General features: G+C 32.6%; 2 protein-coding genes across 2 annotated transcripts; both read right to left on the bottom strand.

Moving 5' to 3' along the window:
* Window positions 1-1,400: 1,400 nt before the first annotated feature.
* On the bottom strand, window positions 1,401-6,547 carry LOC143247297 (uncharacterized). Its single transcript, XM_076495092.1, has 2 exons — window positions 6,268-6,547; window positions 1,401-2,649 (listed from the first exon to the last, which is right to left on the bottom strand). Exon 2 carries the CDS (start codon window positions 2,507-2,509, stop codon window positions 2,171-2,173), a length of 339 nt encoding a protein of 112 aa, XP_076351207.1. The 5' UTR covers window positions 2,510-2,649; window positions 6,268-6,547; the 3' UTR covers window positions 1,401-2,170.
* A 2,946-nt stretch (window positions 6,548-9,493) lies between these two features.
* On the bottom strand, window positions 9,494-14,799 carry LOC143246106 (uncharacterized). Its single transcript, XM_076492328.1, has 3 exons — window positions 14,644-14,799; window positions 13,273-13,408; window positions 9,494-11,158 (listed from the first exon to the last, which is right to left on the bottom strand). Exons 1-3 carry the CDS (start codon window positions 14,681-14,683, stop codon window positions 10,933-10,935), a joined length of 402 nt encoding a protein of 133 aa, XP_076348443.1. The 5' UTR covers window positions 14,684-14,799; the 3' UTR covers window positions 9,494-10,932.
* Between the last annotated feature and the right edge of the window lie 938 nt (window positions 14,800-15,737).

Below are 15,737 nucleotides of genomic sequence, written 5' to 3'. Positions count from 1 at the left end.
AACACACACAGTAGCTTTGCACGAAATTCAAAAAAAACCAAATCTATGATAAAGTTTTATATCGTGCTGCCATCTTTCGATACGAAAATAAATGTTATCGATTGATAGATATTAAATTCAGTTGAAGAGTCAATAAGTTATTTTATTATAGTAACATCTTTACAAGTATTTTAAATTATTCTCTATTCTAATCAGTCATCTATTGATGACAAAATTTATGAGCATATTACAAACCTTCACCCGTATCGGTATCAAATTTCATATTCTATTCACTTGTTATTCACTTTGCAGCACTAACGTGATAAAACTTTTGACATAGTCTTACGCATTTCCCGTAACTTGGCGTTTTTAACAGAATTTTAGCTGTCTACATTCTTATGAGTATAAAATTTTATTATTAGTGATGATCATTTCTTTGTCTCCAGAGACAATATATTTTTGTGCGCACTTTTAAGGGTTTCATTCATTCAGGTATTTTTTACAGTGATTTAAAAGTCCTATCTGGGACTCGCTCATTCAGACACTTTTCACATTTGAAGATGGTGCACTGAACACTCATCGATTTGTGTGTCTCTCTCCTTCCTCTGACTTCTTTTCTCTACTGTCTATCCTCGGTTCGCCATCCATTAGCCTACCAAACGGGATTCGAACCTGCGACCCTCAGATTACGAGTCGAACGCCTTAACCCACCTGGCTGTGCCGAGACAACCAATATGAACAATTTGTAACATTAACAGGAATAAATACGATTTTTGTAAAAACTAACCTGCTTATCAGACAATAGGAAATCTACTTATGGAGTTGACGTGTTTCTTTGTTTTAATTTCCAAATGTTTTCTATGTATGTATTTTGTGATGTCTCAGGGAAAGGCTATAAATACATGTATTCTATAGTGTCTTAGGGAAATTATATATATATATTCTATAATATATCAGGGTACTTTCTGCTATATATATATTTTATAATAACTAAGGAAAATATTTAGTATATACGTATGTATTCTCCAGTGACTCAGAAGTTAAAACAAACATTTTATGAATCAGATTTATAATTCATAGAGCTCATCTAAGTATCGCACGACACATTGTGTAGTATATTCTTATAGTAGTGTTATAACACTGTTTTGTGTAGTATAAATTCTTACAGAACCGTGTCACACAACACTCTTTAGTGTATTAGATATTCTTATAGCAGTGTCACATCTCTTACGTGCAGTATAATTTTATAGTAGTGTCATAATACTGTTTTATGTAGTAGAAATTCTCACGGAATTGTGTCATAACACTTCCCTTGGAATACAGAATCGGAGTCAGTTTCTGTGTTTTACACAAACACTGCATTCCAGTCACACTGTTAACATTAACAAACTTGTTCTATTCGTTGAAACATAACAATGAAAAACAGTTTTGTGTCACTTTATTCAAACAATTGAAATTATAAACCGATATACCATTTTAAAAATAAACATTCCACGCCCAAACAGGCATGCAGGTACGTACACTGCATTTGAAATACAAGAAACACAATATCTTATTATTTCGTGAACTACTGCAAAATATAATTGTCTCTTATTCACCATTTTTAAATACCGAGATTAATAGAGTCTGTACAACAACGTGAAATAACAGCGTTATTAGGTTTGTTGAATTCTAAGAAGTTACAATTAACAAACCGTTTTTTTAAAAGGCAAGTTTAAAGGTAAATGTTGCATCCTGTTTATGGCATAATTTTATCAATGTTTATGTGAAAATGTCCATAAAATTAAAACTTCAAAATCAGCAATAAGTATTCGAAGAACGCATCGTTAGGGCAAATTCCTAAATACATTCAACATTTAATAAGTAAACATTCGTTAAGTGCTGAATTGCATCCACATATGAGTAAAATATATTTGACATTTATATATTAAAAACCAAACACACTCTCGAACGCCATCAAAATGACCGTTTTCAGTAATAAATCACAAACTTTCCTGAGGGGGCTTGTCCCCCCGAACATCAAACATGGCTTCGCCGTTCAGAAGTAGCACCCTTCTTTATAACAGTTTTATATAAAACATAACTGAACTTATTGAGGCTGACAATACGTTTTTTTTTTCTTTTACCGAAGGACAAAACAGACGTTTAAAACATTATTTTCAACTTCCAACGTTGATATAAAGCACCATTATCATTCAATGAGCACAATATCGCTTGAAGCCCGAATGGTAGCAGCGTACTGCCTGGCAGCCATCTTTTCTCGTTCCTTCTTTCTCTTGTCCTCTCTGGATAGATAGATGCCAATTGAACCAATACCCATGAAGAAAAGCAAGCCTCCTACGAGTAGAAGAACAATACCTGCTATCCAGATGGCCTCAGCTTCGTCAGGAGATGACCCGATGATAATTAAGATTATAGCAATACTGAAGACCAATCCGCCGATGGAGCAACACAAGACTCCTAGACTGAAATACGTTTTAGGCGTGGGTCGATGTTCGTTTGGGTCATAATAATAGCCTGTGGAACTCATGGTGTTGCTAAAAAAACCTACAGACAGTTACAATGAAACAATGAACTTCCAAGACGGCTTCATGTAATGTGGGGATTCGTCATCGTAGTTCAGGCGTTGCTTCTTAATCACCGGTAGCAGCCTCGAACGAAGTGGTTTATCTGTAATACGTGTAGATGTAATTATGTGAAAACTGAGAACGTAGCAAATAACGTGAGGGTTAAGATATGTCGCTACACATATTTGCCCTTGAATGTACATCTTTTATGTTAAAACAGAAGCATGCTTCTAAAGCGACACTATGACAAAAGAACTGATAATGATTAATTGCAAGCAACTGAAATAAATAAACTTGAAGAAACAAGAAACACTTTTCTCCTCCCCCAACGAGGGTCTCAGTGAAAAATTTCCAAGGTTTTCTGTTCTATTAAGTTTCAGTAAAAAAAACACAGTTAGTTTATCTTACAATAATACTGATAACAGTTTTGGCCCAGATACACCGTCATACTAAAATATCCAATAATGTAGATTATTGTTATACACCGTCATACTAAAATATTCAATAATGTGGACTATTGTTATACATGGTCATACTAAAATATTCAATAATGTAGACTATTATTACACACCGTCATATAAAATATTCAATAATGTAAACTATTGTTATACACCGTCATACTAAAACATTCAATAATGTAAACTATTGTTTTTCACCGTCATACTAAATTTTAAATAATGTAAACTATTGTTATACACCGTTATACTAAAATATTCAATAATGTAAACTATTATTACACACCGTCATATAAAATATTCAGTAATGTAAACTATTGTTATACACCGTCATACTAAAATATTCAATAATGTAGACTATTGTTATACACCCTTATAGTAAGATATTCAGTAATGTAAACTATTGTTATACACCGTCATACTAAAATATTAAATAATGTAAACTATTATTACACACCGTCATATAAAATATTCAGTAATGTAAACTATTGTTATACACCGTCATACTAAAATATTCAATGATGTAAACTATTATTACACACCGTCATATAAAATATTCAGTAATGTAAACTATTGTTATACACCGTCATACTAAAATATTCAATAATGTAAACTATTATTACACACCGTCATATAAAATATTCAGTAATGTAAACTATTGTTATACACCGTCATACTAAAATATCCAATAATGTAGACTATTGTTATACACCCTTATAGTAAGATATTCAGTAATGTAAACTATTGTTATACACCGTCATACTAAAATATCCAATAATGTAGACTATTGTTATACACCCTTAGAGTAAGATATTTAGTAATGTAAACTATTGTTATACACCGTCATACTAAAACATTCAATAATGTAAACTATTATTACACACCGTCATATAAAATATTCAGTAATGTAAACTATTGTTATACACCGTCATACTAAAATATCCAATAATGTAGACTATTGTTATACACCCTTATAGTAAGATATTCAGTAATGTAAACTATTGTAAAACACCGTCATACTAAAATATCCAATAATGTAGACTATTGTTATACACCCTTAGAGTAAGATATTTAGTAATGTAAACTATTGTTATACACCGTCATACTAAAACATTCAATAATGTAAACTATTATTACACACCGTCATACTAAAATATTCAATAATGTAAACTATTGTTATACACCGTCATACTAAAATATCCAATAATGTAGACTATTGTTATACACCCTTATAGTAAGATATTCAGTAATGTAAACTATTGTTATACACCGTCATACTAAAATATCCAATAATGTAGACTATTGTTATACACCCTTATAGTAAGATATTCAGTAATGTAAACTATTGTTATACACCGTCATACTAAAATATCCAATAATGTAGACTATTGTTATACACCCTTATAGTAAGATATTCAGTAATGTAAACTATTGTTATACACCGTCATACTAAAATATCCAATAATGTAGACTATTGTTATACACCCTTATAGTAAGATATTCAGTAATGTAAACTATTGTTATACACCGTCATACTAAAATATCCAATAATGTAGACTATTGTTATACACCCTTATAGTAAGATATTCAGTAATGTAAACTATTGTTATACACCGTCATACTAAAATATCCAATAATGTAGACTATTGTTATACACCCTTATAGTAAGATATTCAGTAATGTAAACTATTGTTATACACCGTCATACTAAAATATCCAATAATGTAGACTATTGTTATACACCCTTATAGTAAGATATTCAGTAATGTAAACTATTGTTATACACCGTCATACTAAAACATTCAATAATGTAAACTATCGTTATACACCGTCATACTAAAATATCCAATAATGTAGACTATTGTTATACACCCTTATAGTGAGATATTCAGTAATGTAAACTATTGTTATACACCGTCATACTAAAATATTGAATGATGTAATGAGTAATGGAGTTTTTTGATCATGGTGTTATCTGAAGTAATGGAGTATCAGTGTTTGGTCATGATGTTATATGAAGTAGTGTTTGGTCATGATGTTATATGAAGTAGTGTTTGGTCACGATATTATCGTAGGTAATGTAGTAGTAGTGTTTGGTCATGATGTTATCTGAAGTAATGTAGTAGTAGTGTTCGGTCATGGTGTTATCTGAAGTAATGGAGTAGTAGTGTTTGGTCATGATGTTATATGAAGTAACGGATTTAGAAATGTTATTTTTTCTATTCATTTCAATTAACCATATTTGGAGAAGGGAACGCCTTGTTTATTTCTTTAAGCTCAGTTCGTGTGTATCATAACAAACGTTTGTGTTTTTATATTTACATTGGGTAGGGAGGAGTTAGTTTCTAGTAAACCTGAACACAATTAGTAGGCTTATATAAACCAGGTTCTTTCATTAAGGGTTGTTGTATTTTCCACTAAATTCTGAGAAACATCTCATTATGTAGAAATCTAAACCTAACTCACAAAAGATCTCAGATGGTTAACTTTTAAAAAGAGAGGTATTAGCATTATATAATTTTATGCAGTTTTACTGAATCACGAAAGCTCATAGAATATTTGGTCACAAGTTTCCAATTCTGTCCTAGTCCTAAGTTTGTGCAGTGTTTGTTATTATCCTGATCGAAAGTTTGAACATTATTAGATTCTCTCCTAGTCCTAAGTTTGTGCAGTGTTTGTTATTATCCTGATCGAAAGTTTGAACATTATTAGATTCTCTCCTAGTCAAAATTTTGTGCAGTTTGATATTATCCTGGTCGAAAGTTTATGCAGTGTTTGATATTATCCTGGTCGGAAGTTTGTTCAGTGTCTGATATTATCTTGGTTGAAATCTTGTACAGTATTAGATTCTCTCCTAGTCAAAAGTTTGTTCAGTGTTTGATATTATCCTGATCGAAAGTTTGCTGAGTGTTTGATATTATCCTGGTTGTCTTTAAGAGAAGAAAATTACTTTGACTGGGTTCAGTCTTCAGTTATTTCTTGTGATAAATATAAACAATGATTAACAAATAGAATAATGCCGAATGTTTTGCTTTTTTACTACGATACTAAGATACTTAAGATAATATATGATAAAATATGTTATTTTCCGTTGATTCTCACAAACGGTAATAAAGTATTTGAAAAGTTCTTACCAAATGTATATAGTCAAAACGCAAGTTTTCACAAAACTACTAATATGGACACATGCGGGGAGTCGGGTTCGTGGAAACTCGCGTTTTTTCTAGAATAATCTTGGAGTTTTGTAAAACAAATCACCCACTTACCTGTGCCAAACCCTTGAGTTTTGCTAACTGAATCGTTGTCAAGGAGCAATATGTCACTTTACTTTATAAACAAACGATTGTTCTTTGTTCATAAGTAGACGTTAACATCTCACTAAGTATATTAAAAAGTGAAAGATCCAAGATACGAAACTTTGTAGGTATTGTAAACTAGTGGACTAATGCTGGTACAAATGACGCCTTTTCCAGGATCTGAATTACTTGCCTATGGCTTTTGTATAAAAGACATACGCAGGAACTGAGACTTCAACCAAGCCTGGAATCTTCCAAAACAGGTTTCTCCTTTTCATAACCCCTGAGGCATCTCGAAACAGGCTCTGCTATTTATTTTACCTGTACATTCATGAAGTTGGCAAGTTCTTTCACCCACGTTTAATACTCTCAACAGAAGGGTTCATTACTGACAAAATCTCTCACAGAAACATGGAAATTCAAGGACCGAGAAAGTGCCAGTAACTTTATAAGGATTTGAAATAAATAATAATATACAGGACTGTTAATTTAAAAAAAAATAATTATTTGCCGGAGAAATTTTGCGGCTGGTGGAGATACATACTTTGCCAGTTGGTGGGACTGTACAGTAACATATGTGAAACACATTTAATAAAAGACAGCAGCTAGTGTTACAAGGTTAAAATGAAAACGTGTTTATTTACCACGTTATGTTATTAGCATCCCAGTTAAAAGTGTGTGTTTGATGTTGAAGGTAAGTTCAGGAGCCACCAAACATAATGTACATTATTCACCCTAGGGGGAAAAATATTAAAATATAACAACAACAAAACACATAAACAAAAGGAAAGATGACTCCTTTATTCATCTCCTAAATAACACTCCCCCCAAAGTAACCTTTTCACCCCACGACCCGTGTTTGTTTGTTTAGTATTTAAGCATAAAGTCACATCTGTGCTCTACTCACCACGGGTATCGAAACCCGGTTTATAACAGTATAAATCCTCAGACATTACGCCGCGCCACTGGGGTGCACGACTTGTGTTACCAACAAAAGTGCTAATAACAAAGTGTTTTTATTATAACAGTGATTATCACGTGACAGGTAAAGTGACTCTCAGGGAAGCGACGAATACACAGTATTCTCTCTGGAAGAATACAGCCCTAATGGCCTTTACAGACAGGGTTACTGACATACAAGGCCACAAACAACTGCTTGGAATGTATGCTACCACCTAATACAAGAATACAGATACACAAGCAACCACCCAATAAAATGTGTTTTAAGTAAGAATTTCATCCTATCTCACTAAAACCTGTGTTTATATTACTATCTTCAACCCATATGTTTGGGTTTATAGTACTGTCTGCCACCTGTCTGTTTGTATTAATATTACTGTCTTCTATCTGGCTGTTTGTGTTTACATTACTGTCTTCTGTCTGTCTGTTTGTGTTAATATTACTGTCTTCTGTCTGTCTGTTTGTGTTTACACTGCTGTCTTCAACCTGTCTGTTTGTGTTTACATTACTGTCTTCTACCTGTCTGTTTGTGTTTATATTGCTGTCTTCTGTCTGTTTGTGTTTACATTACTGTCTTCTGCCTGTTTGTTTACATTACTGTCTTTTACCTGTCTGTTTGTGTTTACATTACTGTCTTCTACCTGTCTGCGTGTATGTTACTGTCTTCTATATGTATGTTTGTGTTTATATTACTTTTACCTATGTGTTAGACTTGATATAACTTTCTTTTGTCTATCTATGTGTTAAAGTTTATTTTACTGTCTTCTGTCTATCTCTGTGTAAGAGTTTATATTACTGTTTTCTATTTATCTTTGTTTCGAGTATTAATGTAACTAAATAAAACATTATGTGCAGACGGAACTGCTAAGCCTAATGTTTTATCACCAACTGACGGAAGACGAAGCGATTTATTGGTACAATTACAACTCCAACTTAACACAAATACCCAGTAGCCGTTAATAAGTTTCAAATTGCCATATTAGTGCTGCACTCTAATGTCGTGATTGATTGAGTGACTAAAATATGATTCTATGTTCGTCAGGTAATCACTAACTATGTGGAAAATGAAACATTTTCATGACGATTCAATTAAAGAAAAACGACGACACAAATATTGTGAGAATGTTATTTGGGAATTTAATTTTCTGTTTTTTTCAATCGTTTTGCATTGTTGCTGATACACTAACCGAGAAAGCCCGGCGTGGCCAGGTGGTTAAGGCACTCCGACTCGTAATCCGAGGGTCGCGGGTTCGAATTCCCGGGACACCAAACATGCTCGCCCTTTCAACCATGTGACGGTCAATCTCCTTGTTCGTTGGTAAAAGAATAGCTCAAGAATTGGCGGTAGGTAGTGATTACTAGCTGCTTTCCCTCGAGTCTTACACTGCTAAATTAGGGACGGCTAGCGCAGATAGCCCTCGAGTAGCTTTGCGCGAAATTCAAAATAAAATAAATCACTAACCGAAACGTCCAGACCTATGCTGGTTCTTAGGGTGTGGATCTTGATTTCGCTTTTCACTGTTGATGTTTTCCTCATATTTTAACCAACAGATTTATCGAGATCTGCGAGAGAACTAAACATCTTTCTCTGACTTATGATATTAATAATTTATAACATTTCACGTCAACTGTTTTTAAATTATTAGTTTAGGTAAAAATTAACAACTATAATAATGCTATATTGTACAGTTAACACAATAACGTTGTGATATATTGTTTCAGGTAAAAAAAAGAATAACTTTAATTATGTTTTATTGTAATGCTGACACAATAATATTGTGATATACTGTTTTCTGGTAAAACGTAACTTTAATAATGTTGTATTTTACAATTAAAACAATAACATTGTGATATAAAACAGTTTCGTTTAAAATCGTAGACTATGTTTAAAGAAAGCCACATTGGACTACCTGCTGTGTTCATAGCAGGGTATCAAACCTCGGATTTTAGCTTTGTAATTTTGTAAGCTTACAGGTGTGCCACCAAGGGGACCAAGTCGTACCCTAAATCAGTTATACTGTATCGAGAAGTCATCACGGATTGTATTGAGAAATGTTTAGGGTTAACAGCAGGAACAATTTCTACTCCAAAGGCTAAGTATTATTCGTAAAAGTAAAAATAAAGTTTATGGTTAGCCAGAAGATTCTGAATTGTAACGATTTTTTTTAATGAGCCTAACTGACCCGAGAAGACCCATCATAACTCAATTATTCTAATAAGAGATATTGTTCTTATGAAAATTACTTACTTTTTAGTTTTGCTAATACAATTTATTAATAAAACTCAAATCAGAAACGTATATATATTTTTCTCTACAAGTGGGTTTTCTCGTCATCACTGATTAAAACTCAAATCACTTTGATTATAACATATGAAGTCACTATTATATTATTAGATCACTGTTCATATGCTGGCACAACGATATTAAAAGAAAACAAAACAGGAAACGGAAATTATTGTGAAATAACATGTTTTAATATTCTAAACCACAGAAATGTAAAAAAAAAATACTTTGCTGAAAGGGCCTCCTTATTTTGAGTCCAGACGTTTCGGGTCTTTTTTTTTCTGTCTAAACACGGAATTACTAATAAACCTGACCCATTAAGTGACTGATAATGAAGGGAAAGAATGACTAAACACATTTAGTATTGAATATTGGTCATCGGTAGCTTGTAGATGTTGCTGCTTATATAACAATATGATAATTACTTATGTTCGTACCTTGAAACATAATCAAAATTCACGACTAGTCACGGTTGGACGAAACAGCATTTTATGTGAACATTTTCTAAGTGGACACGAATCTGCACTAGGCTTAACCTAGCACCAGGTTAAATTACGAGTAGGGCCAACTTACCAGATTGAGTTGTTTTTGAAGAAAGTTGAAGATTAAACTTTGTATTAAAAAAAATTCCTAGTTCCTTCCGTAAATAAAGTGAATAATTAGAGATGAAAAATCTCACCTTTATATCTTTAAACAAGAAAACTAATTTAGTTTCATTATTTCTTCAGGTAAGAAAAAATAAAAATAGATTTAAAAAAGTATTACGGCTTACACATATTTATTGGTTCGTCAAAAATGAAGAAATCGTGTTGTTATGAAATAATGATGAATTACAAAGGTCAGAATCGCTTGAAGCTGCTAGAACGTGCCAGGATGCTCGCTCTTCATACGTCACGCTACAGAATCATGACGTCAGAGGTTCCAACACCTGCAATGCAATTTCTTCGCTCCTGAATTAATAGTAAATTTGTTTTGTGCACTTAACAAATTTCGATCTTTTAGTTGAATTTCAGCCCAATTAAAAAATATAAACAAACAAGCTAGGTAACAAACATCGAACAACAACATTTTCATAATATTTTGTACGAAACTATGTTAAGCGACGACACTCTTAAAAGAAAAGTAGAAATATATAAGTGAAAAATAAACAAATTGTATGTTGAACATCATACGTAAGAAGTTTAAAAACTAGTGAGAATTTATCGATTTCGTTTCTTATTTGCTGACTATTATTTTTGTCCGTGATGAAACTTAGAAGTTGTTACATGTCAACTACGATTATTAACTGACTTTTAAAGCAATAGCTTCTAGATGGTAAATTATAAATTATGTTCATTTGCTAACAGTAGATGACGCTACGTATATGTTCTCACAAAATTTTGTTTTTCCTATTAATAATAAAAAACCCATTTTGAAAGAACGAGAGCTGTTAGGATTAGTCCAACGGCAGATACGACATTTCCGGCACCACAAGTTTCTGGACCGTAGCGGCTGCAGTCTTTTTCTCCAATCTGCAGGTGAAAGCCTGCCAACGTTGTTTCCATCTGACTATCTGTGATTGAACATTCTGAATGTTGCTCAGCTTCTCTCAAGCAGAACGCCGCCCTATCAAAAGCACTGAAAAAAACAACAACAACAAAAAATAACAACCCGAAAAATATGAAAAGCAAAATTTTAAAATATTTTTATAAAATTAAATAAGATTTTACAAACAATTGAAATTTGATGTTTAACCTAACTGTTGAACTTTTTTAGTTATGAATACAATTCTTAAAAAAACAAAATAAACTGGACAAAAAATATACACATTTTTTATGTTATTGCAACCACAATTTTTTACCTGGTAATGAAATTTTCCATGGAAAATAATTTCATATTTGTAAAACAACATTTTGGACTTTAGTGGATTTGGAAAGAAAAAACTGTCTAACAAATTTCTTTGGTTTAAAGAATCTTTGATAGAGAATCGATATGGATCTGATTCGCATTAAAATAACAGTAATTAGAGCTTTGGAAAATGACTTTATATTACTTTTAGTTCTTTATTGTAAAAATAATCAGACGATGAATGAAAAATAATAAGTTTGGTTTGTTTTGAATTTCGCGCAAAGCTACTCTAGGGCTATCTGCGCAAAAATACAAGCAAAAGGTAAATTAGTAGCTAACACTTCGTCAAAAAAAATAAATAAATGGACGAAAATATTGAAAATTAAATCTTGAAAATATTCGATCAAAACTGTCACTTATCTATGACATGAAAATTTGTTACTAAATATAATAATTTCTTCGAAAAAATAACTATTAATGTCTACGAGTATCGCAGTGAGGCGCTGTTTCACTTTATTACAAGATGTGTTACAAATATTTAGTAGGCCCATCATGACCAGGTAGATAAGGCACTCGAATCCCTGTCGCACCAAATATGCTTGCCCTTTTAGCCGTGGGGGCGTTATTAAGTACGGTCAATCCTACTATTCATTGGTAAAAGAGTAGCCCAAGAGTTGGCGGTGAGTGGTAATTACTAGCTGCCTTCTCTCTAGTTTTACACTGCGAAATTAGGGAAAATTAGCTTTGCGCGAAATTCAAAACAAATAAAAAATATTTAATAATTTAATTAAATCTATTATAAAAGAATTTCCTTCCTAAGTCATTGATATTGTAGAAAGATTTATTATATTTTACAAAGAAAAATACCTTGGAACAATGTAATGATTAATTATCTAAGATTATTGTTTTCAGAAGTTTGACTTTCGCAAATTGTAAAATATTTATTCTATGTAAGTGATAGAAAACTTCGACAATTCTATATGGGCAGATTCAATGTTTAGGCCTAAGTATGTGAACACTTGCTAAAACTCTTATGTGTAGAACTAAGTCACTTATCAACATTACTAAATCTGTAACACTACAAGACTACTAAGTTTGTGACATTACAAGTAATCACTCATCATCACTACTGTGCCTGCAATATGCCAACACTATTAAGTCTGTAACAATTCTTGTGAGTACTTACCAGTATTATAATATGTAACATCCTATTACATTTTATTAGCACTGTAATCTGTAATACTCTGTGACAGCTTACCAAAACTATAAATTGTAACAGTGTTTGTGACTAGTTACCAACAGTATAACTTGTAACAATGTTTGTGACTAGTTAACAACACTATAAACTGTAACAATGTTTGTGACTACTTACCAACACTATAAACTGTAACAATGTTTGTGACTAGTTAACAACACTATAACTTGTAACAATGTTTGTGACTAGTTAATAACACTATAACTTGTAACAATGTTTGTGACTAGTTAATAACACTATAACTTGTAACAATGTTTGTGACTAGTTAACAACACTATAAACTGTAACAATGTTTGTGACTAGTTACCAACACTATAACTTGTAACAATGTTTGTGACTAGTTAACAACACTATAAACTGTAACAATGTTTGTGACTACTTACCAACACTATAAACTGTAACAATGTTTGTGACTAGTTACCAACACTATAACCTGTAACAATGTTTGTGACTAGTTACCAACACTATAACTTGTAACAATGTTTGTGACTAGTTACCAACACTATAACTTGTAACAATGTTTGTGACTAGTTACCAACACTATAACCTGTAACAATGTTTGTGACTAGTTACCAACACTATAACTTGTAACAATGTTTGTGACTAGTTACCAACACTATAACTTGTAACATTGTTTGTGAATACTTACCAACACTGTAATCTGTAACTTTCTATTTCATTATCCTCTTGTTGAGCAGACACTAAATCTTCTGCGAACTTTTGGCTACACCTGTGATTTTCTTCGGAATCTAATCTTCTGTCGCATATTGCGTTAACGAGAAAAGCTGAAAACCAAAGTGAATTATGTACAAATTACAACAAGTGGTTTTTGGTTAAAAAAATAAAATAAAGAAATTATAAACAATAAAATATTTAGTAAATAGTAACATTAAGAAATCAAGTCCAAGCACAGCCTACTGGTTGTAGTGCTATATACACATAATGGGAGACTGTGAGTTCGAGGCTTACTCGCAACATGTTCTTGTGTGTTTATTTCTTTAGTTTTCATTGTAGAGATTCTAATTTTTTATTCCGTACTATGCTCTGCCTTTTGCACCAAATATACTGTTGGTGTAAATGTGCTTTGTATTCATGGCATAGCGCGTTAAGGCGTGCGCTTCGTAATCTGAGGGTCGCGCCAAACATGCTCGCCCTCCCAGCCGTGGGGGCGTTATAATGTGACGGTCAATCCCACTATTCGTTGGTAAAAGAGTAGCCCAAGAGTTGGCGGTGGGTGGTGATGACTAGCTGCCTTCCCTCTAGTCTTACACTGATAAATTAGGGACGGCTAGCACAGATAGCCCTCGAGTAGCTTTGTGCGAAATTCAAAAACAAACAAACAAACAAACACTTCACATCAACGGTATGTTTGCTCCTTATCATATAGGCCCAACACCATAGAATGACTATTTGTTTAATTTGTGTTCAAGATTAATGGTAAGGTTTGAAATAGTCCGAAACTAGTGTAATAATACTAGTTTATTACAGTTTAGGTTGAAATCTTGAACTTAAACTTGGAAATTGAATAATTTTCGGAATACTAAGTTTATTCATTATTGCCTCAAATCCTATGAAAAGATTCTATTCACTTCGGAGAGAAAAAAATCGACGTTATGAGTAGAGGCCGCTATGCGCAGTGTTGTTCAAATTTTGTTTTTTATAGCAGAAATCAATATTATCAAATATTTAATTTTTAATAATGCATAGCTCCTTACCGGTGGCGCAGCGAAAAGTCTGAAGGCTTATAACGCAAAAAACCGAGTTTCGATACTTGTAGTCGGTACAGCACAGATTGACTATTGCGTAGCCTTGCGCTTTAGAGAATAATACACTAAATTATTACAGTAAAGAAAAAAGAAAACCGGGAAAATACTTAGCGGCAATTTTTATTTAACAAAATGACTACACATCTGACGCCCTCTTCGCATAAGCACTTACGTTTGTTAGATATTTATTTTGCAAAACAATAAATTTTCTTTTCAATTACACGATATGAATACAAAGAAACTTGTGTGCTTACCGAAATGAAACAACGAGACAAAAATAATAACGAACTTCATTTCTGATTATTCGTCCACCCCTCAGAAGTAGTAAGTGTTGCAGCGATTCAATTGATTCTTTTTTCTTTTGTGAGGTCCACGACTGGACAGTGTACAGCTAGCTCTATACCTATATATCACCACGTATAGCTTTAAATACTAAAATAAAATTTTCTGCACTGTCATTGCGTGAGAAGTTCTTTTTATTTTAAATATTAACATTTTTATTATTATAATCCTGCGGCAGGGGAAGGCAAACAAAACACGTTAAATGCTTGTTTTACATATCCATTAAATGAACGTATACCAGACAAGGTAATCAAAATAGACAAGTCATTTCAACCAATACAGTTATTTTGCTGCAAACATCTAATTAATGTACATGTATGATAATATATATAGGATGTATTACAGTGATACGTTTTCGTATTATAATATGTACAGAAAGTATTACACTAATACGTATATAGATAATAATATACCCAGGGTGTTTTACAGCGATACATAAATGTACAGTTTTATATATATATTTATCCAGTAATTTTTTTTGTAGTGATACAAATTATCTAAACCATTGTTAGATATATAACTATTTATTTTAATTTTAATACGAGAATATTATTTAGTTTGCATAGGGCGAATGTTAGAGCAAGTTATTTTTAGAAGCGATAATTACTGGTTTGTTTTGTGTTACTGTTTACATGTCATTTGTTGTGTAATGCAATTGTTGTGAAATGACGACATATTACTCGAAACTTCAGAAATTTTCTCGTTGCCTCAAGTGAGTATTCTTACATCACAACGTCTCGTAGTTTCTAGGGTTTGTTTTTTTACGAATTTCGAGCAAAGCTACACGAGAGCTGTCTGCCCTAGTCGTTCCTAATTAAGACTAGAGGGAAGGCAGCTGGTCAGCACCACCTACCGTCAACTCTTTTATCAAGGAATAGTAGGATTGACCGTCACATTATAACGTACCCATGGATGAAAGGGCGAGCACGTGTGTTGTGACGGGGATTTGAACCCACGACTCTCAGATTACGAGTCGATAGTTTTAAAACGTTCTATGGCCTCAGTC

Source organism: Tachypleus tridentatus, chromosome 3 (genome assembly GCF_004210375.1).
Source record: "Tachypleus tridentatus isolate NWPU-2018 chromosome 3, ASM421037v1, whole genome shotgun sequence".
Classification (NCBI taxonomy): domain Eukaryota; kingdom Metazoa; phylum Arthropoda; class Merostomata; order Xiphosura; family Limulidae; genus Tachypleus; species Tachypleus tridentatus.
The sequence above is the reverse complement of the archived record's forward strand: the minus strand, read 5'-3'. Positions and strand labels throughout refer to the sequence as shown.